The sequence below is a fragment of the Channa argus genome, chromosome 3, assembly GCF_033026475.1.
Source record: "Channa argus isolate prfri chromosome 3, Channa argus male v1.0, whole genome shotgun sequence".
Lineage (NCBI taxonomy): Eukaryota > Metazoa > Chordata > Actinopteri > Anabantiformes > Channidae > Channa > Channa argus.
The window spans coordinates 20270095-20297687 of record NC_090199.1 but is presented as its reverse complement, the minus strand read 5'-3'; the positions used below and the strand labels follow the sequence as shown (position 1 = coordinate 20297687).

Below are 27593 nucleotides of genomic sequence, written 5' to 3'. Positions count from 1 at the left end.
AAGGCCAAAGTAAATGTGGGAAAACTAGTCCTGAAAAACAGCAGATCAGTCAAATTCTTTACTCTACTGGACCCCCAGATATTTTATGTATTTCATGGCTGTAAATGAAATAAGACGTTTGGGGGATGGCTTACAACTAAGAACTGCTTTAACAACCCAATGCCGGCAATGATACTGGGACCTATAAAGTTAGTATGTTATTTCTTTCTTTATTTGTACACAAAACACTTAAAGAGCGTTTACTTGGACCATCAATAATTAATTAAATGAGATAGTGTATAAAAATGTTTAAATTGGAAGTAATGAAGAACGTAATAGGTAACGGTAATTACATAATCTTTTTCCTGAACTATTATATCAAAAGGCATAAAGGAAAAAAAATTTGACAAATTTATCAAAATCTTCATAAAGTCTGCTACAGTAAAACACAAAATCATTGACATGATTCATAACCTCATCATGCTTTAGCAACAACAAGTCTATAGGTTGATGGCATAATATTTATTTGTAATTGGTTTATGGTTCACATTCCTATTTGTTACATATGGTCCTACAATGACAAAAATGTGCAAATTTAACAGCTCAGTCACATCTTTTTTTCCATTAGATAACAGGAAACATGAACATGCTTGCTTTCACTATTATTTACAAAAAGTTAAAGCCCATTTGTCTTTTTAGAACAGAATCATGTGCAGAGAAGTAAGACATAAAAAATGTAAAATAAATAAAACCCAGTATTTAGATAAAAAAATGGGTCTGAGTAACATGGTGGCAATTTAATCTAAACCAATTAATAATTTAATTTAAACCAATTTAATCATATAATGTCAACAAAGCCCTTGTTTATATAGACAAGAAATGGGTGGTCGATGTGATGGACCAAATGTCACGCATGACGTTTCTAGGCTATAATCTGGCAAGGTAAAGGCATAACAGACACAGCATTCAGAACTTCTATGATTGTAGATAGCCAAAAAATAATAAATTGATTAATCGTGGGTATTAACAGGCAAAAATAAAATAAAACATATTTTAAAATACTTCATCACCTCACCTCATCATGAGGTGACAACACTTCATAAAAGTGTTCACTTCATCAAAATGTTCTTCCCTAAATATGCTTAAACATCTATGCAGCCAGGTACAAGTACTACAACACTTTCAGTTTTGTAGTCTTTAGTCAATCAGGTCTAGGTCTTTCAATATGTCCTTCTGGTTGCATAGTCTAACACCATGCTAGCAGCTCCAAGTAAAGCAGGTTCCTCCAAGTGTGATGTCACCACTTTGATGCTCTGAACAGAAAAGAGGGCTCTCTCAGAGATGATGTGCTGCACTGGGGCTTGGTAATAAGAGGCCAACACTCCAGACAGGATGACCAGTGAAGGGTTCACTATGTGAAGGATGTTGGTGATACCCACACCAAGAGCTGTGGCAGCTGGAGAAGGAAAGATAAGACAAACAGAATTGAGTTTTTCAGTTGTTTGAAATGCAGTTTTCATGATGAGTGACATATGAACTCTAGAGGACAGAGAGAGGCGCAAAATGAAATTGCATTAATTTGGATCAGAAGTGTCAAACTTTTAATGTCAATGAGAGTTTAATTTTTGTCCTTGACTTTTTGTATGTATTTTCTTTTAAAATTTTGGTCGGTGATTCATCACTACTTTGCATGTAATGTGTCTTGATTCTCTGAGCATAAATGGTGACGTCTACATTCACACGACAAGTAATGGCACTGTTTGCAATTTTTCTTATTTTCTGCATAAAATGATTATAAAGTGTGATCTGATTACAAAGGTCACAAATAAATACAGTCATGAGCAGAAACCCTGTAGTCATGAAGGATAAACTGAAGTTGGTTACGTCTCTGTTCACGAGTCAACCATATGCAAAATACTGAAGTTTGAGAAAGACCACCTTTACACTCCACAATACTAATGGTCATGTCTTGAGCACTTCACTTGAGCACTTTTATTACATTAGAAAAATTGTGTCTGTTGGTATTTCAGATCAGATTCATGCAACCAGAAAGACCAATTGCATCACAGCAACATGGCAAATGTGGCCAGCAAATGCAGCCTACCTTCTCCCTGACAATCCCAAGATTTTCTACAGGTGTTAATTTATTAGATATTGGTGGCTAGATAGCTAGCTAGCTAGCTGCTATGCTAATGGAATCAAGGGGCTTGAATCCTCAATTTTTAATGAATAGTATTGCTACATGACAATAATGTTAGTTTTCTGGCCAACTAGCCACTAGCTTATCGACTCAGATGACAGAACAGCTAGTGACATAAATAGGAAAAGATGCAAATATAGACCAGACCATCTCATTACGGTTAGGCCTTTGCTGTTTATGGAGGCAACATGCCTACATGCAGACCACACAGACTGTGGTCTGCAGAAAGGGAGAAAGGGAAACACGGCTAAATACAGTCATTAAAATTTTCCTGTAGAAAGTTGTATTGCTTATATCCTCCATTAATTACTAAAGTTAAACGCCATTTGTTTTCGTAGGTATGTGTGTCAGCTTTGTGTTCTAACCCTTGTTCAGAATAGCGTCAGCTTGGGAGTTTCCCAGTTTGGCTGCGTTAATGAGGTGGGCAGCAGTGATTGGCTCCGAAAGCTTCATATCCATCCCCTCCACCTTCAGCAGGTCCTCTGAAAAACACAATGCAGACAAGACAACACACACAAGTGTTATAAAGTATGCAAATGAAATGCTATTGTATTTCCTTTGAGACATACATATGAAGAATTTAATTAATTGCATTAGTAGTGATTATTTCTTATCTTACTGAGATTTTACGAAAGTTGTCATCATTTATTCTAAGAACACTTTGATAGCATAGCTGTTTATGGAGATGGATTAAGATACATCTAAACACCTTTGGCTAAATAAAACTAGGGCTACACCTAGAAGACCACCTTTTTTCATGTTTTTAATAGATTATTTTCACATTAAGTTCTTTTTTATATTTCAATGCATACATCAATTAATTTACAAAAAAGTAAAAATTTAAATGAATCATTTATATTTTAATATTTTATTCAACCAACTTCTCTTTAAACAAATAAATATGACAAAGTATGCACTGCAGAGCATTATTCCCCTAACAAAAAAAATGACCAGTCTTAACTGGTAATCTGTGCTTTACTGACTAACATAAAGTCTCTCCAGAACATAATTAAAGCAATAGCTTATCCCATTTAAGTAAAAGGAATGTGGTGCAATCTACCGTTAGCAATTCAAAAGTAAAATAAATAAAACAATTTGCAGAGTTCGCAGACCACCATGTTGTTCGGTCTCTGTTTAAAATACTCCCTTACTTTAAATGGTTGCGTTAAAGTTTTTACACACACCACAGAAAACAATTTTCTCAGCCACACTTGGCATATAGCAAATAGCAGATGTAATTGCATTTTACAATATTGCTTGAAGCTTGATAAACACTCACCGTCATGCAGCCTTTTGGCCTCTCTCTGCAGGGCCATGCCAGATGCATATGCCTCTATACATCCATGACTCCCACATGAACATTCTGGTCCTTCTAATGAAACGATGATGTGTCCCAGCTCTGCAGCACAGAAGGTACTCCCGTGAACCAGCTCATGATGATGGATAATCCCTCCTCCAATACCTGTGTGCAGAATCCAGAAATTCACTTCCTTACACTGTCAGTGTAATTTTAGCAAGCATAATATTAAAAAAAAATATAGCCAATTAGTATCGCAATTACTTTAAAATAAGGCTAGATGATTAGACAGTCCCAGGCATGTCTTCAGAAGGAACATATCAATTGTATGACGGATGAACATCGCACAAACACCTTAGCTGCCTACAAAGATCTATTTCCAAGGAAAATCTTGTGAATGGACCTGTTCACTTATATTGTTTATACAGAAGTGCAAATGCAATCATATTCAATAAATTACTTCCTTCTCACCTGTTCCTGTGATGACAGTGACAAAGTTCTCTACTCCCTTGCCATGACCAAACTTTTTCTCAGCCAATGCAGCACAGTTGCCATCGTTGTCAACCCATACTGGTAGTTGCAGAGCGTCAGAGATGGGCGTTCTCAGGTCAACTGAGGACCACTCTTGGATCAGTTTGGTTGAATGGAGGACCACACCTTCTTGTGGGTTTACACGTCCACCTGTGGATACTCCTGATATGAAGAAGACATATTTTGACGAAGCTATTAGGTAATGTGTTTGTCTGCATTGGGTTGCTTTTCCCTAAGAAACATGAGTGTATAATTACATACCAACACCAAGTATTCTACAGTTGAGGCAATTAGCATCTTGCATGGCATCTTTACACATCTTTAATATAAGAGGCATCCTCTCCTGGAAGGTCTTTGGATTAGGTTGAATGTATTTCTTAACCACATTGCCCTGCACAGAGAGGGAGGTAGTAAAGCAAGGAGAAAAAGAGAGTGAGTGTGGTGGAGGAAAAGACAGATCATGAAGATTGGACATATAGCAAGTATGAAGTAGAAAAAAAATCCTATGGAATTGATAAAATGAATGCATTTACAAGGCAATTATTGATAAGACAAACATAGCTGCACATTTGAGGCACAAACTAATTCCCAATAAAGACACTACCTGAAAGCCATATCTTTATGAACAGTAGCACCTGGCATCATGATAGAAGGTTTACATTCATAAAAACTGAGACGCAGGTAACAACAATTACTGCCCGGGTAAAAATAAATGCTACATCCTACCTTCATGCAGACAATTGCCACTCTGAGGTTGGTTCCTCCCAAGTCAACAGCCAGAGCACTCTGAGTCTCCAGGATGTGATCAATATCCTGGGAGATACAGTCTTTCACCGGTGGGAAACAGAATGTCTTCTGTAGAGGCTCATCCAGGTCAATGGTACGCAGGAACTTGAGAATACGAGGCACTGCGTTGCCATCCCCATAAATCTTAGAGCTGATGGGAAACAGAAGCACACAAATTTTTAGTACAGTAACAAAAACTAATTACAAACTGGAAAGCTGTAGCAAGAGTTAAATCAATAAAGGAGAAGAGGATCTGCAAGAAGTTACACAGAGGAGACTTATCCTACCACGGATATCTCTTCCCAAACTGCAGCTCCAGAGCATGGTAGATCTTATTGTGACTGTCTGCATCTCTGACGTGCATAACATTTTCACCTAAAAAAAGAGGAAAATGTCTTAAGCGTAGATGGTAGGATTTACTGGGCAGTAATGAGGTAACTGATCTTGACACTATAATATTATCTTAGTCTTCCAGCCGCTACAGTCCTCTTAATATTCATCGAAACAAAAGCCTAAGTCAGATTATGAAATCAAAATTACAACAGTGCCAGGGATAGTGGTTTGGGAGCAATCTTGTTTTTTGTCCTCACCTGTCTCTCTGCCTGTCTGCCTTGTTCCCAGGTTAATGACAGGGGTGCCGAAGGCCCCGGCTTCTCGCACTCCACAGCTGCTGTTTCCAATCATGCAGCCAGCATGGCAGACCAATTGGATAAACTGCTCAAAGGGAATGTGCTTTACTGCTCGGAAATTAGGGTGCTGCTCGATGCCCTTCTTCCGCATCACACGCACCATCTCTTTACTTCCTTTTTAAATCAGACAGCGCGGGTCAAAAACACAGATACATGTATTATTTTAACTGATCCAATGTTTAACCAACCTTAAAAATGCTTCAAATTTATTATCCAAGTTCTACTTTGATAAAACACTATGAAATAAATGAAAATCTGGAAAAACAAGGTAAGTACAAAGAACTAACCGGCATCAATGTTAGGAAAGAGGATGAGGGTCTTCTTCTTGAAGGAAACCAATGCATCCAACATAAGTCCATAGATCTTAATGGAGTGCTGGATGTCTGTAGTGACAGGGTGCTGCAAAGCCACAATATAATCATGATCCTGGACCTCGTCGCCTGCAACATAAAGACAAAACTACAAACATTACACACAAAGATAAACCAAAGTCTCAGACTGTATTTCTATTCATTCCTAAATACCCAGCCAGCTCTTGATAATATCCATGTAGTCTTCTCTTTGATTAGTTGAGAGCAGCTTATCATATGATGGGCAGCCAGCCAGCAAGATGCGAGAGTGGTCCTCACACATGGCGATGAGGTGCTGCTCTGCCCTGTGTGTGCAGCAGGCGTGATAATGCGCTAGTTTACTAATGGAGTGGCGGATTGAGTCATCAATCGTACCACTCACCTGGGGCAAGGGAGGGAGAAATAGAGAGAGAGAGAGAGATGTTGCTTGTTGACATTTGTTAATATAAAGTTGTAGCACACAAGACAGACTTAAGCCCCTTTCCGACATGCACTGGAATTCCGTGCAGACTGTTTCTGGAGGGGGTGTATATGTGAACGCAGAACCCAAGTCTGTTGGCCCTGACATTACTCGGATTTTACCCAGCCAGATCTCTAGTGCAAAGTCCAAGCTTCACCCCAGCTCATTTGTGAATAGAGGAGGAAATACTCCAGAGTAGTCACCATGAGTAAGTGGGCGTGTTTATGACGTCCATTTCTTGCGACTGCTGCGAAACCGGGCAAATACAAACCACTGAAGGTGAAGAACTCATTCATTTATACAAACACAACAAAAAGATCGAACTAGAAGGACAACAAACTTCATGAACTTCTGTCTGTAAGGGCAGACCTGGAAATCGTCAAACACATGCAAGGAACAGCACGACATTCTGTGGTATACGACCAGATCACTAAACAAAACTTTGTAGCTTTGTTTCTGCACCTAATATGCCCCCTGCTCAAAGTGCCCAAATACCACCCCCTGTATTTCTAAAAGTGAGAACACATCTCGCACAGACTATCTCCCAATGTTAGTTACATGTCTGAAAGAGAAACCTCTGACAATGTCAGGACCTGATTCTCCTGACAGACTCTAAATTTCATGTCTGAAACAGGCTTTAGAAGTATATCAGGTCAGAGCCCCACATTCTGTCAGTAATTTAGCATTTACATTTTATTGCTTTAAAAGAGAGAATATGCAAGGTTTGCATACATATTGTCCAGCTTTAAAATTTAAGTAAGAAAAGAAACAATAACATACACTTTTAAAAGTATAATGTTATTCATCAAATATCCATCTACTAAATGATTACAATAAACTAAAGCAGATGCTGCTCAACAGAGAAACCTACTTACCTCTCCTCCCTCCAGATGAAGTATTCTGATGTTCATCAGTGCTGCAGCAGTTGCTAAAGCCAGTGCATCAAAACGGTCACCATGGACAACCAAGATGTCAGGGCGCAGCCTTTGTAAGACGTCAGGAAGTTTCACCAGTGCGAGCCCAACACTCTCCACCATTGCTGCCTCATCCTCTCCTCTCACAATGGTGTGAAGCTTAGAACCAATGTCAAAATCATCCTGCTCAATCATACGAAAAGTGTTCCTGCAAAACAGGCAGTATGTCAGACAGACAAATAAAAAATTACCAAGCAAATAATAAACAATGTTGCATTAGCTAGTGCATTATAATTTAAATTGTACATATTGTCTTACCCATAGTCATCAATGAGATGTGAGCCAAGCACTACAACTTCCATTTCAAACTCATCAGGGTGTGACTTGATCCCAGACATAATGGGGGCCAGCTTGGAGTAGTCTGCCCTGTTGCATGTTGCCACACACACTCTCCGCTTCTTCTTGCATTAAATCAACAGAAAGTGTAACCACACCCACACCACAAAGACAGACCATTTGCTGATTAGAATTTAGTATATACAGTTACAACACATAGAAGCATGTGGTTAGGGAATATTTCTTCTATCTCAACAAAGTCTTGTACTTAAATAGAACACACTTCAAATATTAGAGGAGGATATCTTTATCTAAGTCACAACCTAATTTTAATTCTAATCATTTAGATCTTTAATATGGATTAAAGGATTCTTGATTTGATAAAAACGAAAAATGTCACATGATGCTGGCTCTGAAAAGAGAGAAATGGTGGCAAACGTGAGTTTATGGTACTACAGTAACTTGATATGTGTAGGAAATATAGTCAGCAAATTACTCTCTCTCTCTTTCTCTTTCTACTCTTTTAATTACAAAAACTGATTTGCAGTATTTGTTAATCAATTAAGAATTGTATAAGACAAGGATCATGTCTGTTATGTGAAATTATTCTTTAACCCCCCATCAAGAATGTATTTGTGCTTTTCAAAAATAGTGAGTGGTTATGTTATTAAAAAACTCTCCCTATTTCATGGTCACAGAAGCCTCTTTCATGGTCACAGAAGCCTCTTTCATATATGTAAGTGTTGACATTGTACAGACTTTTCCAGACAGAGTGGGAAATGTCCGAGTCAGAAGTGCCTCATGGGAGAAGCAGCTTGATTTCAGAATGAGGTCAGCGCGTACAGGAGGCTAGTAGACAAAGTACGCCAGAAAAAACATCACAGAAAAAGTATGCAGCTGAAAACTGTGTTTTGTTTACAGCACATTGAAGCTGTGTTAAAAAAAAAAAGACACCATGCCAGTTGCCACATACAATAGAAATGTTGTCAACACGCTTGCGGGTTTTCTTCTTTTAAATCCTCTTAACAATTCAGAAAAGAGCAGCATGCTCCAGGCAAAGGCTCACACACATAATCTAAACTTTGTGTTAGGGGGTGTTATGGGTGATCTTCAGAGAATCTAACTCTGGTATTTGCAACACACCTCCTTCCTGTGAACTCCGAATTCCAACATGTGTGAAAGAGGCTAAAGGCAAGTCATACCCGATTGTGCTTTTCCATCTTTTCTCTGCTCCTCTGCATTCTTAAATAGTTCTTAGATAGATGCTCCTATAAAAAAAACAAAATAGAGCGTGTGATTCAAAAGAAAGATTATTAAAAAAATACACGTATTATCATTTTTTTAATACAACTCCCCCCCCCACTGGTGATACTCACTTTGGCCTTCCAAATATTCAGATTCTGAAGCATGAAAACACAACAAAACTCCACTAAAAATGTTTTGTATTGGATATGAAGGACACGTTTGACTAATTTATCCAGAAGTGAGAACAATGCTGCAAGGCAGGGCTTTGAATAGCAATACAAAGTTCACCATTGCATCTGGTATACTCTGGTCACATGACAGAAGAAAACTGTTGGACTAGTTGGATGAAACCTTACAATATTACACTACTGAAATAATAATTTACTTTTTAATTATTGAATTAGTACCTGACATAGAGCACTTTTATAAAAAGTGCTGTAAGTTAGTTTGTGGCAACTGGTCTTTTTACTTGTGAGTATCACTACTTATCCCAGTAGCTTCTTCAGTCTAAAAAAGGTTTGTTAGTAAAACTCCAACCCCCAAACAGTTATTCTCACTACATAGTTCCCTGGCTAAATTGGGAGCATTATGTTCTCTTTAGCCTTCAAAAGTCTGCTTCAATGTTCGAAACTGCAATATTATGTGAAATACATGAAAGTCATCCATCTATGTTAAACTATAACAGATGCTGAAATTCTCAGTGAGAATGGTTCCTCACACTCCTCAGAAAAAAGAATTCTCATTTACAAACAACTGCTGCCATCTGCTGCTTTGAAGACATTAGAACAGCTCAGTAGGCTCAGTGAATCATTTAAAATCTGGTTCCTAAAGACAACACAAATTGTGTGTCACACAACACACAGAGTTGTATGTATTTAACCAATGTGGTAAATCACAGGTACAGCAAATGTAAGTGGATAGAGTACTTAAAATTTCAAAAACTCCTGGGGTTAAATTTTGTCACTCACTGAGGTCTAAAGGAGGAGTCACTGGCTACAGAATGAACAAACAGATTTAGAGAAAAAAGAAACAACAAGGTGGGGTTTAGTACTGAGGCTTGAATGTTAAATGCCATCATGTTTTCTATGGCGTAATGCAGAGAGTTTTGCCAAGGACCATTTCCAAAGCCTGTTACTGTTCATTGCAATAATTTTTTTGTCGGGTCTAATGTCAGTGGAAAAAATAAAAAATAAAAACATTAAATGCAGAATCATTAGTCACTGAAAATGGTCATGGTCAAGTCATGGCACTGATTGCAATTCAGAACTGCAAGCCAAAGATGGGCCATGGGCTTATCTACTTTTATACCTTAACCCTAATACTTCCAGAAGAGCAAAACACAACAACTTCAACAATAATAATAATAATAGTAATAATAATAACAGCTATAATTCAATAACTCTGCAATAAGATGTAAATTTATACAAAATACACATTCATAAAAAGCATCAGGACAGAATGTGAGCTCAGCACTGTTGTCTGTATCAGCAAAGAAAGTATTAACTAATATTAGTAACAGTATTTCCTAAGTTACTGACGTAAGCTATTCTACTATATTTGTCTTGATACTGAACAAGACAAAATTGTTCTACATTTACCTGATGCCAACAATACAGCATGGAACTGAATGTAACCTTCCGCTAACAGGTAAAAGTGAAGCTTTACCAGAGCTGAAGTTTTATTGCAGTTTAACAAAACAGCCTAGGCAGTGTAGTTTGGAAGTAGCTGTCTTTTATTTCAATTTTAATTTTTATACTATTTTGAAGACTATATTTTTAACACACAACAGGAAATTTGGTCTATTTTCATGTCAAAAGCACAATAAAAACACAATCATCATTTTCATTTTCATTATACTTTGCTACATTGCAGTTATTTCATTCAAGTTGAAAAATGCAATGCAAGCCAAATTTGTGATCTTCTACCTTTAAAATAATCTCCTTGGCTGAGATACAGCTAAATGTTGAGGTTCATGATGCTTCACTGCTCAAGTCATTAAGCTTTTTTACTTTTTATAAACATGATACATTTAAAAATGTCATTGGGATTTTGACTGTAGACAGTAATGTGATTTTCTGATTTCTGTTGAGTTGCATCACAGCTTCTCTCTGCTTCCACATCTCTGTACTCAAACACAAGAAAGTAAAGTTTCCAAACCTTTCACCATCTCATGGAAGCCTACTTTCTGTTCAGTTGAGGGCTGATTGTTCCCTCTGTTAGTTTAGTTCTGGTAAATTATTATATAAGCTTTGATAAATGTAAATTGAAAATTATTTTCCTCCTCATCATCACCAACACCACATAAATACCAATTCTATGCAACACAGTTGTAGCAACTCTAGGAATCATTTCTTACAGTTGCCATGCCTTTGTTCTGTTCCATGTGTCAGGTCACACAAAAAATCTCTTGGAATAAATCCTGTGATTTACCCTGAATCTCATTTGGCACATTGTGGTATCTGCTCAAGCATCACAAGACAGCATCAGCAGCCAGCCTTATGGTATGGGGGCAGGGGCACATGCAGGAAACAAAGGGAGGGATGACACAGCAACAGAGGACGTTGAAGAGAGGTGACGATAGAGTGCAATTAAAAAGAAAAAACAGAAAATAAAGACAAAAATATTGTGAGAAGAGAAAAAAAGCCATGTGACTCACATGAGGGTTTATGCACCCTGGATGTTTTTCCATCCCACGTCTCTAAAGACTCTTGGCTAAAAAAAAAAAGAAAATTATCCACTGCTCTTTTTCCAATCCTTTTCCCTCTTTTTTATTTCTATCTTTAGCCTAACTGCATTCAAGCAACGGAAGACAGACATGTACAAGCCATTAAGCAGGAGAGGAAATGAGAAAGGAAGAGTGTTAGAGTGATGCAGGCATACAGATAGGGGAGGGGCCCTATCAGAACTAAAGCTCATGATGGGCTGAGTAGAGGAAATAAAAGAACCTGCTTTTCATAATAATGGTGCCCTCGCACAATTGAATGCAGGTTAGTTCAAAATTTTCCCATGTGATAAAAAAAGGGTCTAAAAGACAATATGATTTAGAAAATAAAAAAATAAAAAAAATAAACATGAACAAATTACAGCAGTTAATGATATATCTATGAGCCATTGGAAAGACAACACCTATTAAGCTTGAGGATTTAACAATTTTGGAATGACTGTATTCCTGTGCAACACTTTGTGTTAATTGTATTTTCTGACTGACTTTTTTTTCTGACTGGCAGATTATGAGGCGGCATCGCCCCATTAATGATCTCTCCTTTCATTCAGCCCTTCACACAGCTACATATTCTTATCTGCAGCCTTATTTTACACACATGCACAGTTGGAGAAAGCTTATTTAAGCTTACTTTAGTCCATGTAAACGCATTGAACCCTTTGGTTTATTTTGGCCAAAGTCTTTATGTTAGCAGCCGCACTGCTGTACATCAGTGGTCGCCATCACCATCATTAAACAGGACAGTAAAAACCTTTGTGCTGCTTCTTTTCACACTGACACTTATATAAGTATGTCATATTAGTAAGAACTTTCACCGCTACACATAATCAGGAGAGCTCACAGATGCACAGTTGACCAGTTTACTTTAGACCGCTGTACAAAGTTCTAATAATTCAGAGCATTTGGGCCAAAAGTTTAAAATACAGTTAATTTAAACGTCAGGTAATTCAGTTGGTAAGGCAGTCTCCACGGACCACAGGGTCTGAGGTTCTATATGTTGAAGTGTCTCTGGGCAAAACACTGAACCCCCAACAGCCCATTACCATCCCCAGATGCACAGTGCTGGTCCCAAGCCCAAGGTTGAAATTGGGGAGGGTTGTGTCAGTAAGGGCATCCGGGTAAAAAGAAAAAAACTATGCCAAATCAGTCTCAAAAAGGTTGGATGTCAACTCTACGCCACTGTTATGCTAAATTCTTTTTATCATTAATATACAGTATATTACTATAATATCTTATTGTTAATGTATACACTGTACTTTCCATTGCTGATGTTATATTTTGCTTTCTGTTGAGACTGGACCACACTGAATACTGATTCTGTCACCCGCTATATGTAATCTTACCTAATTGTCTGTAGGTTCTAAATCTGCATTAGGGGCAACATCAGTTGGATTTGTGGAGGGGTTATAAGCTGTTACTTAGGTTCTGTGCTTACAAAGCCCAATAGGACTTGAAGAATTAAAAACTGATAGCTCAGTGCATTTCTTTTATTGGTAATGTCAATGCATAAGAGATGGGCGTGTCTCAGTGTAGCAAAATATATCTAGTTTAGTCACTTTACTTTCCTCTTTTCCATATTAATTTTTCCTATTATTCTATTCCTTAATTTTCTGTCCTGTACTGAGGACAAGTTTTAAACACTAGTTCATTTGTACATAATATTAGATACCCTCTTTCAGCATAGGCTTGTTATGTTTATGAGCTTGATGGAACACTAAGTGAAACGTGTCATGTATTATTCCAATGGTAATAAAAGACTTGGCTATTTACTTTCATGGGCTGAGCTTTGGGTTTGGTTAATCATCGCAGCATGTAGTGTGTTTTGCATACTCCCACGACTCAACACAGATATGTCTTGTCCAGACATAGTGGTGGTCAGAGTTCAAATTTGCACAATGACATAAAAGTGATGCAGCCTTTTGCAGGAGCAGCAGTGTTCACTTTTACTTGGGCTCTCTATTTATATAAAAAGTTCAGGGACCTACAGGGTTCTGCTGCCCTCAGTTTACAGAAAGAGTTCAATGTAACTTCAAGCTAAATTTGTTTCCAAAATTATTCACAGAAATACACTTGTGATCAACCACAACAATAACACCACCTGATTGTTTTAATATAAAAATTGTTGTACAAAAAATTAGAAAATAATAATTAATACTCATGTATCATTAGTTAACAACCTGCCAGACACCCCTATTTACACTTTTATTAATTAATCTGATATATTTTGCTGTTTACATTTACATTTAGTCATTTAAGTGAGGTACAAGTCAAGCAATAATCTAAGTCAAGGAGGAAACATCAAAGTCCTATCAGAAGTGAATGAGAAGAAGAATGCAATGCAATTGAAAGAAAGAGCAGAAATGATATGTTTTTTTTTAAATAGATTTAAGTGCATAGGAAGATGCGGAAGAGTTCAGTTTTCAGCAGTTTTTTGAATATTGGGAGAGGGTCAGCTGAGCGTGCAGCGTTTGGTAGCTCGTTCCACCATCGTGGGATCATTGCGCTAAACTGGTGTACCACAGGGCTTGATGCCTTCTCTGTGGTCCTGGGACCACCAGACGTCATTCATTGGCAGACCGCCAGTGTAGAGCTCTGAAGAGTGGTGTGACATGAGTCCTTTTTGGCTGATTAAAACTGCTTCATTTTGGCTCATCTGCAAGGGTTGGATTGTGCATACCGGAAACTCCAATAACAGAGCACTGCAGTATAGACATACAAGACATACAAGACACGATATGACCAGTGCCTGCACAATCAGTTGGGTTATGTATTCCGTGAGGTAGGTTCTGATCTTTCTGATGTTGTAAAGGGCAAATCTGCATGCTCTAGAGACTGAGGAGATGTGGTTCTTAAAGCACAGTAAGTCGTCGATGATGATCTCCAGATTTCTGCCCGACTTAGCGGGGACAATTATTCCAGATCCAATGCCGATACTGATGTTGTGTTGTATCGAAGGTCTGGCTGGGAGGACAAGAACTCCAGTCCTGGAGAGGTTGAGCATAAGATGTCTCTCTCTCATCCAAAGATAGATGTTGGAGAGACATGTGGTCATCTAGTAAAAAGGACAGGAAGAGCTGTGTGTCGTCAGCATAGCAGTGATAGGAAAAGCCATGCGAGTGGATCATAGAACCCAGGGATGTAGTATAGAATAAAAAAAAGAAGAAAACCTAGAACTGAACCCTGTGGAACACTAGTAGAGAGGCTGCGAGAGTTAGAAACATGCACTTGAAACGATACCTTTATCCCAATCAGTAAGACCAAAGGCAGCCCACAGAGCTTCCACGACCATCAATAGTGCCGTTTCTGAGGAGTGAATACTCTTGAAGCCAGACTGGCTGACATCAAGTAGGTTGTTCTTGAAAATACAATCTGACAGTTGATTGAAGACTGCTTGTTCCATTGTCTTAGCCAGAAATGGAAGGAGACGGGTCTGGAAGTAAGCAGTCAAGAAAGGGCTTCTTAAGCAGTGTGGTGATCTGGTCTGCTTGAATGAAGTCGGAAAAGTGCCTGTTGTGGGAGATGTTTTGATGATTTGTGTAATAGCTGGCATTAGCGTGGCTGCAACTGCTTGAAGGAGAGTGGAAGGCATCGGATCCAGTCAGATGGTTAGAGGGGAGGAGTGTGGATACAACATCCTCAGTCAAGAGTTGAAAATAAGGAGAGCTATGCAGCATTGGAAGAAGTTAGCAGGATGTCATCATCTGAAGAGAGAACTGTCAGCTGATGGCTGCCACCTTATAAGCAAAAAAGCCAGCAAAGTTGTTGACAGTGAGAGAAGTGGATGGAGAAGGTGGAGGTGGGTAGGTGAGTGATTTGAAAGTGGAGAACAGCTTTCGGATGTCCGTGGTGTCGCTGATCTTGTCCTGGTAGTATTCATTCTTTGCCCTGGTGACACTGTGAGAAACAAACATGAGCAGTAATCAGCAAGAGCAGATGGAGCCTTGGATTGGTGCCACTTTCTCTCAGCACTCCTGAGCGTGGTGCATTACTCAGACAGTTCAAGATCCAGACAGTTAGCCATGGATTAGAAGCTGAGGGACGAGCAGGTCTACAAGACATAGGGCAGAAGCTACCCAGACACGATGAGAGTGTATTGCAGAGGCTGTCTGTGGCTGCATCTGTATCGAGGGTGGAGAAGTCCTGTTGTGGGGGCAGAGTTGCAGAGACCAGTGAAGAGAATCGCTCTGGATCGAGAGACCTGAGGGTACGGCGGAATGTTTCAAGTGAGGTAGGAGACTACCACACTTGACACTACCACAGACTGTCTGTGGTGCAGTTCCGGGTCAGAATGAGGTCCAGGATGTTGCCAGCTTTTTGTGTCAGAGGAGTGGAGACCAGTCTCAGGTCAAACATGTTTAGAAAAGCAAACACTTCAGCCGTCTGAGGTTTGTCCAGGTAGATGTTTAGGTCTCCCAAGAGTGTCATCTTCAGGGAAGTCGGACAGCATATCAAGCTCATCACAGAAGTTCCCCAGCTGGCCCGGTGGTCGATAGATCACAATCACATGGAGTGTAATCGGTGCTGTAATCCTAATGGCATGATAATCCAGGGATGACAGATCTTCCAGGTGTCAGTGACGAGAAGTCGAGTTATCATTAAAAACAACCTAATTTGTGTCCCTTTGTTAGGTCAAAGGTGTGAGTCCTCGCTGATTACTAAGCTGAAACTACTATCAACAACAGACCAACAGATCCACTTTACCAGAAGAGCAAATATTTCTATCCACAGTTCTTAACACTATTAAAATCAGACTAAATCAGCAAACTTAAGAGAAATGACAGACGCTCAGCTACATCTGAAGCCAACAAACAAATTTGAAACAGCACTTACTTGTTCAGTATATCTACAGTCTAAGTCTGGTGCTTGTCCTTACTACACTTAGTGGAGTACTTTCTACAACAAGTACACTGTCTAACTTGGCCATGGATGTGAAACTATCATGTACCTGCCATTGAACTAATAATTCAGATCAAGTAAAAAAGATAATGTGAAAATTTAGAAGCAAATAAATGAAAATCCAATACCCAACATTTTAATTAATTTTGTGTATTCCATTCTGCAAACTGGATTAGCTTATCTGTATGTGCTGAAGACACATCAGCCAGAGATACAATTATACTGGGTGACATGTTTCTTCAATCCAAAATGTGTGGTGGAGAAAGAAAATGTTCTCCAAATGCTCTGAATCGTCATGAGAACAAACCAGTATTAAGAATGTGTGGTTGTCCTTTTAAACAAAAATATGTTCCTCCATACTCTATGACTTTCTTTGTATTGTGGTATTTGAAGCAGTCACCTCATCACCAGCTCGACTCTCTACCTTAGGGCATGAGATTTATATTTATTTTGAATAAAGTTTTTATTGTTGTTGATGGCTTCAGGTATTCTCAAAATAGTGTAAATGCAAATTGCAACAGCATTTAATTCAATACGTGATTGGAAATATGGTTGGACTCCATGGTGGATCAGACAAATTTCTTCACTGTCTGTCTCATTAGATTAGTTCCATTGTAGTTAGGCACAGTAACATCAGGTTAGCACTTATTCTACAGGCCTTTATTTGACATGTGGGAATGACACTGTTAGCACAACCTTAGCAAGTGGACTGTGAAATGGGTAAACAATGCTCAATGTTGACACAGTTGTGACATCCTGTTACACAAGAAACAGATAAAACATGAGACTAGATCAAACATTTATCTGAGCATACATTACTCATAGATTTACTCTAATGAAAAAAAGAGCAAACACATGTAATAACCAATGAAATGCAAACTTTAACCAGCTTCTCCAGGGAGCAGTAACACATACTGTCTACAAGACATACAGTGGTTTTAAAGAGTTTTCAGACCATTCACTTTCTGTTGTAATGTTTTTTTTTTTTAAATTGGATACAATTGCCATTTACCTATTAGCATACACTCCCCGCTAAAGGTAATGGAACAGTGGGGCCAAATCCTGTATTTTTGCTGTAGACTGCCAACATTTAGGTTTGACATTAAAAGATGAATATGAGACAAGAAATCTATTTTTCAGCTTTTATTTTCAGGTAATTACATCTGGATCGGATACATAGCTTAGAAGATACCACAGGGGTTTGAACTCAAGGATCTGGATACTTATGTAAATTAAATATTTCAAATTTTTAATTAGGGTCATAATGAATTACTAAATGTAGAGGTGATGGGTATAAATAGATTTTTTGTTTTAAAATTAAATCCACATCAAGTAGACCTCTTCCCCTTAGACTTACAGGTCTATGAATCTGTAGAAATTCAAGTCCAAAGCACCTTCAATACTAAAAGAAAAACAGTTATCCAAGATTGAATTCATATCTGACTACTGTAAGTGTCTACATGGCTACAGAAAAAGTGGATACCTGCAGCTGATTTAGTACAAAGCTGCCAGTTCCCCATGACAATAGATCTCATCTGTTATTCTCTGGCCATGAATACTAATTATAGAAAAACAGCATTCAGTTTTAATGAAAACCACATCTGGGACAAATTCCCAGAAAACCTTTAAATTCAAAACAACTTCTTTGATCTTCTGTAAAGCAGTTTCACCTTATGAAAAGCTCTCTGACTTGCCTAATTTTTGTTGAAGGTGCTACACAAAGACCCTTAATTGTCTGTAAAAATAAATCCCTAAGAAAAATTTGTGGGACTCCAATTCTGAGTATTTATAACTAAATTTTCTTTTTTCAGATAACATTTTAAAGTTGATAATAAATACTTACATGAAGGCATTCTTTTAAGATTTTAGAGAATGGTTAAAAAAACACTCCTCACCTTAGTTGTTAATCTGTGCCATATCCCAGTTAGTGATATACTGCCATCTAATGTCCTTTATAATAAAGCAAACATTTTGCAGGTCGGTCACTTCAAAGACTGATATCCTACAGATGTGTATCAGTTGTGCATCTTAATGTTTAGATGGATCTAAATGAGATACACCTGGATTTCCTATTCACATTCAATTCAACTATATATATATATATATATATATATATATATATATATATATATATACACACACACACACACACACACACACACACACACACAGAGAGAGAGAGAGAGAGGGCCAATTTACAACAGTCATTTCAAGGCACTTTACAGAATAAAGTCCAGACGACACAAGTATGTAGAATCCCCCTTGAGCAAGCCCTAGGCAACAGTGGAGAGGAAATACTCCCTTTAACGGAAGAAACTTCCAGCAGAACCATGCTCAGGGTGGGTGGCCATCTGCCTTGACCGGTTGGGGTGAGTGGGTCACTAACTAATGAGACATTTACAGTACACTATATTTAATTAACTGATAATAACGTTGACACCATATATAAACCCCATTTCCAAAAAAGTAGGGGCACTGTGTGTGTGTGTCTGCGTACCACTGTGTTACACTGTCACATTGTCTCATGTTTTAGCAACATGTTGTAAAGGATTGTAAAGTTTTTTCTTCCTAAAGGTGGATGTAGCACTTGACACGCTTATCCTTTGTCATATTTTTCGCTTGAAAGTACACTAAATGTTTTTAAAGGGTAACTGATCTGGTCTGCCGACCAGTTTATCACTAAAATTCTTTTACTATAGACATGCTGTTGTAATATGTGCAGAATGTTGTTTGGGTTTTTGTTACAGAGTTAAGCAATGCCTTTCTTGAAAAAGACGTCAACTGAAAGGAAGCACGTATTTCTCCAATACCTGTATATACTACTAGTGCTATCACAGATGTGCAAGTTACCCATGCTGTGTTGTTTTTCAGATATTATGAACTGTAGATGATGAAATTCACAAATTCTTTGCCATTTAATTATAGCATAATTGTTCTCAAGGCAATGAACACAAACTTTTTCTTACAGATATGAACATTAACACATTCTTAATTTTTTTAGAACTACGCAACTATTCCAATCTGTTTGTTGCCCTGTCGCAACGTTTTTGTAACTGGCATCAAATTCAAAATAAGCAAATATTTTCTAAATGAATCAATAAATAAATAATTAAAAAGTAATCAGTGTTATAATCCAGCATAATGTGGTTTAGATTAGCTATTTTATGTCCTGTGAGCAAGTGACAGTGTACAGGGAATCCAGGGTGGTTGTTAACATCTAGGTTAAGATGCAGTCCCAGAAATTACCTCAAAATCAAGTTTGTGCTATAGGCCAACACATTTATTTATCCACCCAGATGTGTACTGTGAGATAGGTGTTTAAACTTCTTCTATACCTTTCAGCTGTTCCCTTTCAGGGGTCACCTGAGCAAATTGTGTGCCTCCATTTAACACAATCCTCTGCATGTTCTTCTCTCACACCAACTAACTTCACAAAGTAGATGTTTAAACAATAGTTCTAAATGAATGATCTTGGAAATAGTTTGGGATTTTGAGTGTTTATTGTTAAAAAATATGTATCCTCATGAAAGCTAGAGAGCTTAGTTTGGTAGGTGACACAAGTACTTAATTTATAGCCTAATAATAGCTTATTACTTCTGACGATTGTGTTTAGGCTTCAGAGTAATAAAAGTAATATTCATCTGTGCAGATTATTTTGCTGAACAAAGCATGTATTTTAAACTTTTCTTCATCAGAGAGCTTTTTCCCATAATAATCCAAATGCTAATGTACATATCCAATTGAATTTTGGTCAAAAGAACCAGGGAGATGCTAACTTTGTGGTACAACATGAACAGTCCATTTCATTTTGAAAACTTAAGAGGCACGTCATGGCATAGATAGCAGTTGTTAGGTGAACAAGAATGACTTTAAGCAACATTTCTGGACATACGTATGTATTTGCTGCATTTTAGCATACACTACTCACAAACAGTTAGGGATATTCAACTTTCAGGTGAAATATCAGAATGCACTTGAAATGCAATATGACATTTACAAGTGAACTTAATTTGAGCTTCTCTAAACCTTTGGCTACACATGTCCAACTGTTCAATGTGTCAGTACTTATTATATATAACATGCTGTTCTATAACAAGGTAATTAACCACAAAAATCATATTGTGATTCATGGATCATGTCTGATCCATGAATCACCACTTAAAGTTAAAGTTTGATGACAATTTGTATTTAAATAGTCGTCTTCATGATGCTGTTCACAGTTTGACATCATGAGAACAAGAGGACACTAACAGTTAGTTAGTAAGTTATGGAGGCATCTACATTTTTGGTTGTGGTATACCCAACACTGTTGTTAGCTTTTTTCAATAAATTGTTTGAGATGCAGAAATCCCAGTGATCACTGCGTGCTTCTACTTAAATACCCTACTTTCATGATATAATATCACTGTAGCATGAACTTTTTACATTGTCCATAAACGTAAACTTTTTGTGAGTGGTGTAGGTATGATCAAAAGTACATTAACGCTTACAGGTAGACGTAGATTTGTTGATTGGTTCCTACCCGACAGACTTTACATAGTTGACTTTGCACAACTAGCTGTATAGCTACATAACAAAGACATAATATTCTATAGCAACCAAAGCAGACACCTCTGCTTTAGCATCTCTGCCAACACCTTTAAACACGTGAGTCAAAGCAACATACACTGAGCTATTTAGCCAGAGGATACAGAGACAGCAAGCTGCCACGAAGATGTTTTTGCTGTTTTGGCTAAAGTTAAAATAACTCAAGTTAAACCTAGTGATGTACTGCGGTCTGAATTTAGCTACAAAATAATGCTAGGAGCTCGTTTACGAGTGAACGACGGGAATCCCTTTGTTAACACCCCAAAATTGGCATGAACACTGTTTTTTTTTCCCAAGTGTTTGGGACACGTTGCTGAAATCATCCTCACGGTCCAGCGATTAAACGTAAGCTAGCGTTAGCTAACAGTTAGCTAAAGTTATCAAATCGTCCATAGTTTTCATTTTATTAAGGTATAATGTCGCATGTCATCATATAACTTTAATGCCATTTACCTTTAATTTTCCAGATCTCACGCCGAAACCGTCGTTGATTACGTTCATTTATTTCGCCTCTGCTTAGGGTTTCAGCGGTCACCATCCAAAGTGCATCTGTACACCCACACGAAAGGAGGAGGGTGAGCAGTGTCTGACGGAGAGCCGGAACCGAAATAATGGGACCGGATGTTGTGATCTTCACAATAAAATCTCAATGGAAAACAATGGAACAACATCAACAGAATGGATGCGCAATAACCAACGTGATTTTCTTCCCCCGTGTTTCTACTTTTGTTTTTTTTCCATAGTCACTGTGTCTTAAAAAAGTTTAGGTAAATTAAAACATGTTGCGTGAGTTTCCTCCATGTACTCCAGTTTCCTCCCACAATCATGCATCCTAGGATAATTTGACTCTAAAATTGCCCATAGGTGTGAACGTGAATGCGAAAAGTGGTCTGTCTGTCTATGTCTCTCTGCGGCCATTAGACAGACTGGCGTTCTCTCCAGGGTGTACCTCGCCTCTTCATGACAAGTGGATAGGCTCCAGCCCCCCACCCCGTAAGCGGTGGGTTTTTTTTTTATGTTTGTCTAACCAGTTGTCAAGGAATGTTGGATGTTCATGTTTCGTTTAATTTGTGGAACGTTTCCATGGAAATACATTGTTATCAGCATATTTGTGGAACCTGGAATTCAAAAAATGTAAGCTTGCCTTTCCATGAAGTAAAGTGCAGTATTAAGCCTACATTGAAGGAAAGATGGCAGAGGAGATGGGAGGAAGAAATGAAAGGACGGTAGATTAATGGGATTCAAAGGCCTCAAAAGTACACGATTCAAAATATGGAAACATAATATAGGTAAATGTGATTAGTGTGGGCAAGAAGAAACAGAAAATATTATATAAAGCTTTGAGCTTACATCTACAGCCACATAGGCCATCAAAGTACTAAAATATGATATACATCCTAGCACAGAACATCTCTTAACACTCCTTCACTCCTTCCATGGTTACATTACAGTGCTTGGGGGTCATGGAGGGGGGTAAATGATACTGAGAGCATGAGAAACTGTTTTCTCTGTGTTTTCACAATATCACGTGAAACAGATAAAGCTAGAATATAATATTTTTATTGAGATATGAATACGATATTTTAAATTGAACTATGTTTGCTTATATTTATTTACATTCAGTAACATTTGAAATGTCATAATTCTCCTAGCAATGGAATATTTATATGGTAGCTTAACATGGTTAAGTTGGGTCTGAATACACATATTTCTTCCTAGCTATTGTAACTAACAACACTGAGAGAGGACAATTTGTCTATAAAAAGTTTGACATGATTTGAGCTTAAAAAGGCTTATGAAATACCTACCTTTTTTATATAATAACTATATTTTACTGCAGCACTATTGCAGATCACTGTAAACACACAGCAGTAATGAAAATAGAATTGGTTTGACTGAGCTGCAGCCTTCACACTGCCTGCTGCAATTTCAGAGTTGTGCTGCATTGCAGGGCTATTTCTCTGACAACCAGGGCTGGGGTTCCATAAAAAGTGATGGCACCATTGTGTTTTAGAGGAGTTGTGAGAGGGAGATGAGTTGGTGGGCTTTGGATGGGTAAGAAGTTTGAGGTGGATTGGGGCCTCAGGTGAAGCATAGAACAAAAGAAGCAGACAAAGGAGTGCTAGAAGTGTGCTGACAGATTGATTATCTGACCAGAAACCAGGTAAAGGGAGGGATGGCCTGAAGGATGACTCAGATTGGAATGTGCATTTGTGTATGTGTGAGTGAGGCAGCAGGACATGCACAGAGACTGAACTGCACTTAGTTTATCTCCCTCTCAGCTCTCTCCTTCTTCTACTCAGCCCGGGACATAACAAAGAACTGCCATTTGTGTGTGTGCGTGTGTGTGTATGTGTGTGAATCTGGAGGGATACTTTCGACCCACAAATTGCAGCGTGTCCTGGCAGTCTGTGTCACAGCTTTTACCAGGGACATTGCAGGACAAGCTTACATGTTGCTGATACACCTGGTATTATTCAGCCAAATTACATATTTTTTGCAACAAGCTGTGCAAGCCTACGGGCATTGCCTAAAATTATTTTCTACTGTGTATCCATATTGTGTCACTTTCTCTTAATTCTCAAATGTTTTTCCACAAATAATAAACTATGATATGAAGTTGAGAAGTTGACTGTAATATTAAACCAATCAAGAAGAAGAGTTCTCACAAATTGTTTATACCCAACACATAATGGCAACATTTGGCATAGCAGGTATGTTTTATGCAGTTTTTATCCTTTGTTTTGTAGCTTTGCTTACCTCATACATACAGTATTTGCTTTTAGTTTTCCTGCTTTCCAGTGGAAGACTAATTTCCATACATGGACACTTAAGATTTTATTCTATTTGTAATTTCCTCAAGCTAATTATTATTTGCATTGTGCTGACCATCCTACATAAGCTTGTTCTTGATGCCAAAATCCCATATTCTTTCTTTCCGCTAATGTTAAACTACTAAATATTTCTTCTAAAGGTGCTCTGCGAAACTATATGGAGCATGACTCCCCCTTCCCTAAACATCCAAGTGATCAGTTTCACAGCAGCTGTTAAGGGACAGAAAAGGAACTGAGCCACTTTGAGGCACAAAATTTAAAAACTATGCCCAGAGGGCTTGGCTGCACTAAAGAGAATGTACATATACCTTTAATATTAGCATCTGATTTGTTGTTACTGGTAGTGAAGTTGATCAATTGGTCCAGTCAACCAGAGTTGGGAAAGGTTAGGCTCAATGACGATGTGCAAACCTGCATAAACTGTTGTATATGATCAGTGTCTAAAATGATAAAAAAAGATACATTAAGGGTTTTTGGTTAATCTATGACAATATGTGATATCACAATGAAGTTTATTATAAGTATAAATGATCACAGATTAATCAAACACCATTAAATGCGTAACTGTAGATATTTTACACAAACATTTAAACAACAAACATGCACGTAACTCCACTTTCTACAACTTTTGCTTTTGAGAAGATGCAGAATGAGTGTCTGGCTCACCATTATCCTTTGGTCAGCCAAACACTCAGCATTTCAGGAGTGATTTGGGGATGTTTCTGTTTTTTCAAAGAAATGCAGGGATAAGTAAAAATTGTATTAAATCTTTGTTTAACGGTTGGAGTTGGTCTGATAAATAATTTGCTGTTTTTAAAGATTTCTATAATATATCTTATTTTATATCTTATCTATTATATATCTTATATCTCATGTTATCATGTCAAACTAATTCCAACAACAAATACATTAACTCCAAAAACACTCTACTTGTGCTCAAGTGAAGCTGTATAAGTCATCTTCATTTCTTCCTCCTTTCCCCCTTTCTCTCCCCCTTTCCTACATCTAACACCGTACATACAGTAACACTGTTTTACCAGCCAGGTTTGGGTGTGTTATTGCTCCAGTTGAGATAAAAGCCATAAAGAGTGCAGGATTTACTTGGACGAAACTTAACAACCACATAACAACAGCGACAAACAGTAGATAAACATAATCTTATCCAGATACACAGGTTATCAATCGTCACTACACAGCAGAATTTTATCTGACTTCCTTTCAATGTACTGGTTATTTCTCTGGCTTCGGTTACTGTAACACTCTTTAACTGTTTCTACTGCATCACTGATTTAAAGACAATAAAGGCGACATAAGTGGTAAGTGCCAACCAAAGGAAACGGTGTTTTAAGATTTTTTTCTTTCTTTTCCAAATAAGAATTGCCACGAATGTGGTACAAAACACTTTTGCTGATCGCACATAATATTAATAAAATGTTACATTAGAATATCACTTGGGCAACACTGTCTGGCATTTTGAGAGGTGGTAAACTCCACATCAAGACGCTCACATTTCATTTCAGTGACTGTTCCCATTAATAAGATTAAATTAATGTAGTTTAAAAAATTATCTTTAATTCTTTCCTCAAGGAGAAGCTGCTTATCACTATGCAAGTAGCATAGACTTTTTTTCTCAAAGCTGTTGACACTTTGGTGGAGCAGACTAGTATTTGGGTGGGAGGAACACCAGTCAGTTACTTGGTATGATGAAATAACACAGTAAGATTTATACTGGGTTGTTTGGCTTTTGAGATGCTCCAGATGCATTGTTTTTTTTTTTCACAAGAATACAATTTAGGAAAATACAAAAAAGTACCAATTTTGAAAGGAATATTCGTATCTCAACATTGGCCACATTTAAATGCCTTATTACTGCGGCGCATTGCATTCACCAAAGAAAAACATTTAAGACCTTTAACGTTTGTTTGATGTGGCGTTTTCCTAAAATGTACGTATGTATGTATAATAAATGAAACACAAACTGATATTTAAGATTGCATACAGTAAGTCTTTAAATTGCCTAAAGAAAATTGACAATTAAGAATCAAAACAGGTTATTCTAAATCATGACGAATGAAATGACAAATTAATAACCACTACCTATAAGTTTTCTACACATGTTGATCTCCGGATTTTAAGAAATTATTAAACATTATTAAACAATGTTAAAGGTGTTCCCTCTTGAGAAGAGAAACAGGAAGAGTTGTGTTGCCACAGACACAGAATCCCTGCCTCAGAAGAAACCTTATAGCCTTATGCTATACATTACATAGCATAAGGCTATACTGCAAACTGAACCTCGCTTTTTATAGCGTGTTGCCATGGATACAAATAGCCACGCCATCGGCTACAAATTGAACCTATAGCCTAAAGCCAGGCTCAGTTTAATGCTGATTTGTTTTCACTAAAAACTTTTGGAAGTTTTGAAAACCTCCACTTGAAGATATCTTAAAAACCTGATTATTCTAAGGCAGGTTCTGAAACGTTCTCATATTTATGAGATCTATAAGTAACAATTAAGAGATCAGTATCTTGTAAATACAAGATAAGGTCTTTTTTTTTTCCTTTGGTGAATTCAATGCCCCGTAGTGACATATGGTGCAAAGTACAACAAGAGTTTTTAGAATAGCTTAGTTCCTTCACAGCTGTCACCATCAAAAAACCAACAAAATAGACACAGCACAGCCTCTTCAAGTAGATTTGCTCACAAGAAAAGCTTTGACTTAAACTCCCAATATTAAACATTGTGGCTCAGGAATTCTTTCCACCCAAATGACAAAACTGGTTCCATTACGCCATGCAAATGTCTGCTGTTATCAAATGCACTTTTCTTTATTATCCACAGAGGGGCAGCAGCGTAGTCAAAGTGCTTGTTTCTCTGCCATCATCATGACTGCAATGCAAGCCAAGGTCCTGTTCAAGGGCACACATCCTATCTGCAAAGTCACATGTGAAAGGAGAGGCTGTGTGGGCGTTTTCAGGCAGAGCAGAGGATTTTAGTCTAGTTATTCATTCACATTAGAATTCACACCATGCTGTTGTTGCAAATATGTGAGCGTAAAACTTTCAATAAAGGCAAAAGAAATTGAAAGCATAGATATAACTACAGGGTGTTAAGCAGGCCTGCTAAAATAAACCCTTAAGTGCCTGTGCTGGACAATTGTTTTATGCAATGGCTGTGCCATCTCTGGTCGTAAATATGTTTTTTTTCTAGAGCAGTGATAATAATTTCACTGTGCTGTTTATTTACATTTCAGTGATTTTACAAACAATGATCTATAGTTTCCTAAGGTAGAGAGTGTGCCTTGTTCTAATAGCATGAGCAAGACGCCATCATAACCCCCCTCCCCTGCCTTACCTTTTTATAGCCATCAATTATGCATGGACCCTCTCAGTGTACACATAATGTATTCAAGGATCTCTGCTGCATGGAAATCTTTGTAACTCTCTCTGTGTGTGTGTGTGTGTGTGTGTGTTTGTGTGTGTGTCCTTAGGGCAAGATAGAAAAAAGTAATCAATAAACATCTTTTGGTAGAAAGGAGTCATTTTACAGTTACAAAGGAGAGAGAGAGAAAGGATGAGGGTGGCTTTGGCAACTAATTTTGTTTATTTTATTTTAAAATATATCATCAAAGGTTATTTCCACACTAATGCATTGGACATAAATACATTTTTAAATCATTATTGTAAACAGATAACAACACTAAGGACTAAAGAATTGTTTCAAATTCAGCATCAAAACTCTGACTTAAGTACAAATGCATTATCAG

At 37.7% G+C, this 27593-nt stretch overlaps 1 protein-coding gene across 8 annotated transcripts; it reads right to left on the bottom strand.

The window, feature by feature from the left end:
* Nucleotides 1–189: 189 nt before the first annotated feature.
* Nucleotides 190–21601, bottom strand: gne (glucosamine (UDP-N-acetyl)-2-epimerase/N-acetylmannosamine kinase). 8 transcript variants are annotated; one of them, XM_067497696.1, is made up of 16 exons: nucleotides 21446–21561; nucleotides 11444–11499; nucleotides 8919–8942; nucleotides 8745–8810; nucleotides 7525–7664; nucleotides 7168–7414; nucleotides 6007–6214; nucleotides 5770–5922; nucleotides 5384–5596; nucleotides 5081–5168; nucleotides 4734–4944; nucleotides 4269–4398; nucleotides 3948–4169; nucleotides 3459–3641; nucleotides 2545–2661; nucleotides 190–1435 (listed from the first exon to the last, which is right to left on the bottom strand). In XM_067497696.1, exons 2-16 carry the CDS (start codon nucleotides 11474–11476, stop codon nucleotides 1200–1202), a joined length of 2271 nt encoding a protein of 756 aa, XP_067353797.1. In that variant the 5' UTR covers nucleotides 11477–11499; nucleotides 21446–21561; the 3' UTR covers nucleotides 190–1199. The 8 variants fall into 8 exon arrangements, with proteins under 8 accessions (XP_067353797.1, XP_067353795.1, XP_067353799.1 ...); XM_067497694.1 differs by lacking the exon at nucleotides 11444–11499 and having other exon boundaries at nucleotides 21446–21562; XM_067497698.1 differs by lacking the exon at nucleotides 8919–8942.
* Between the last annotated feature and the right edge of the window lie 5992 nt (nucleotides 21602–27593).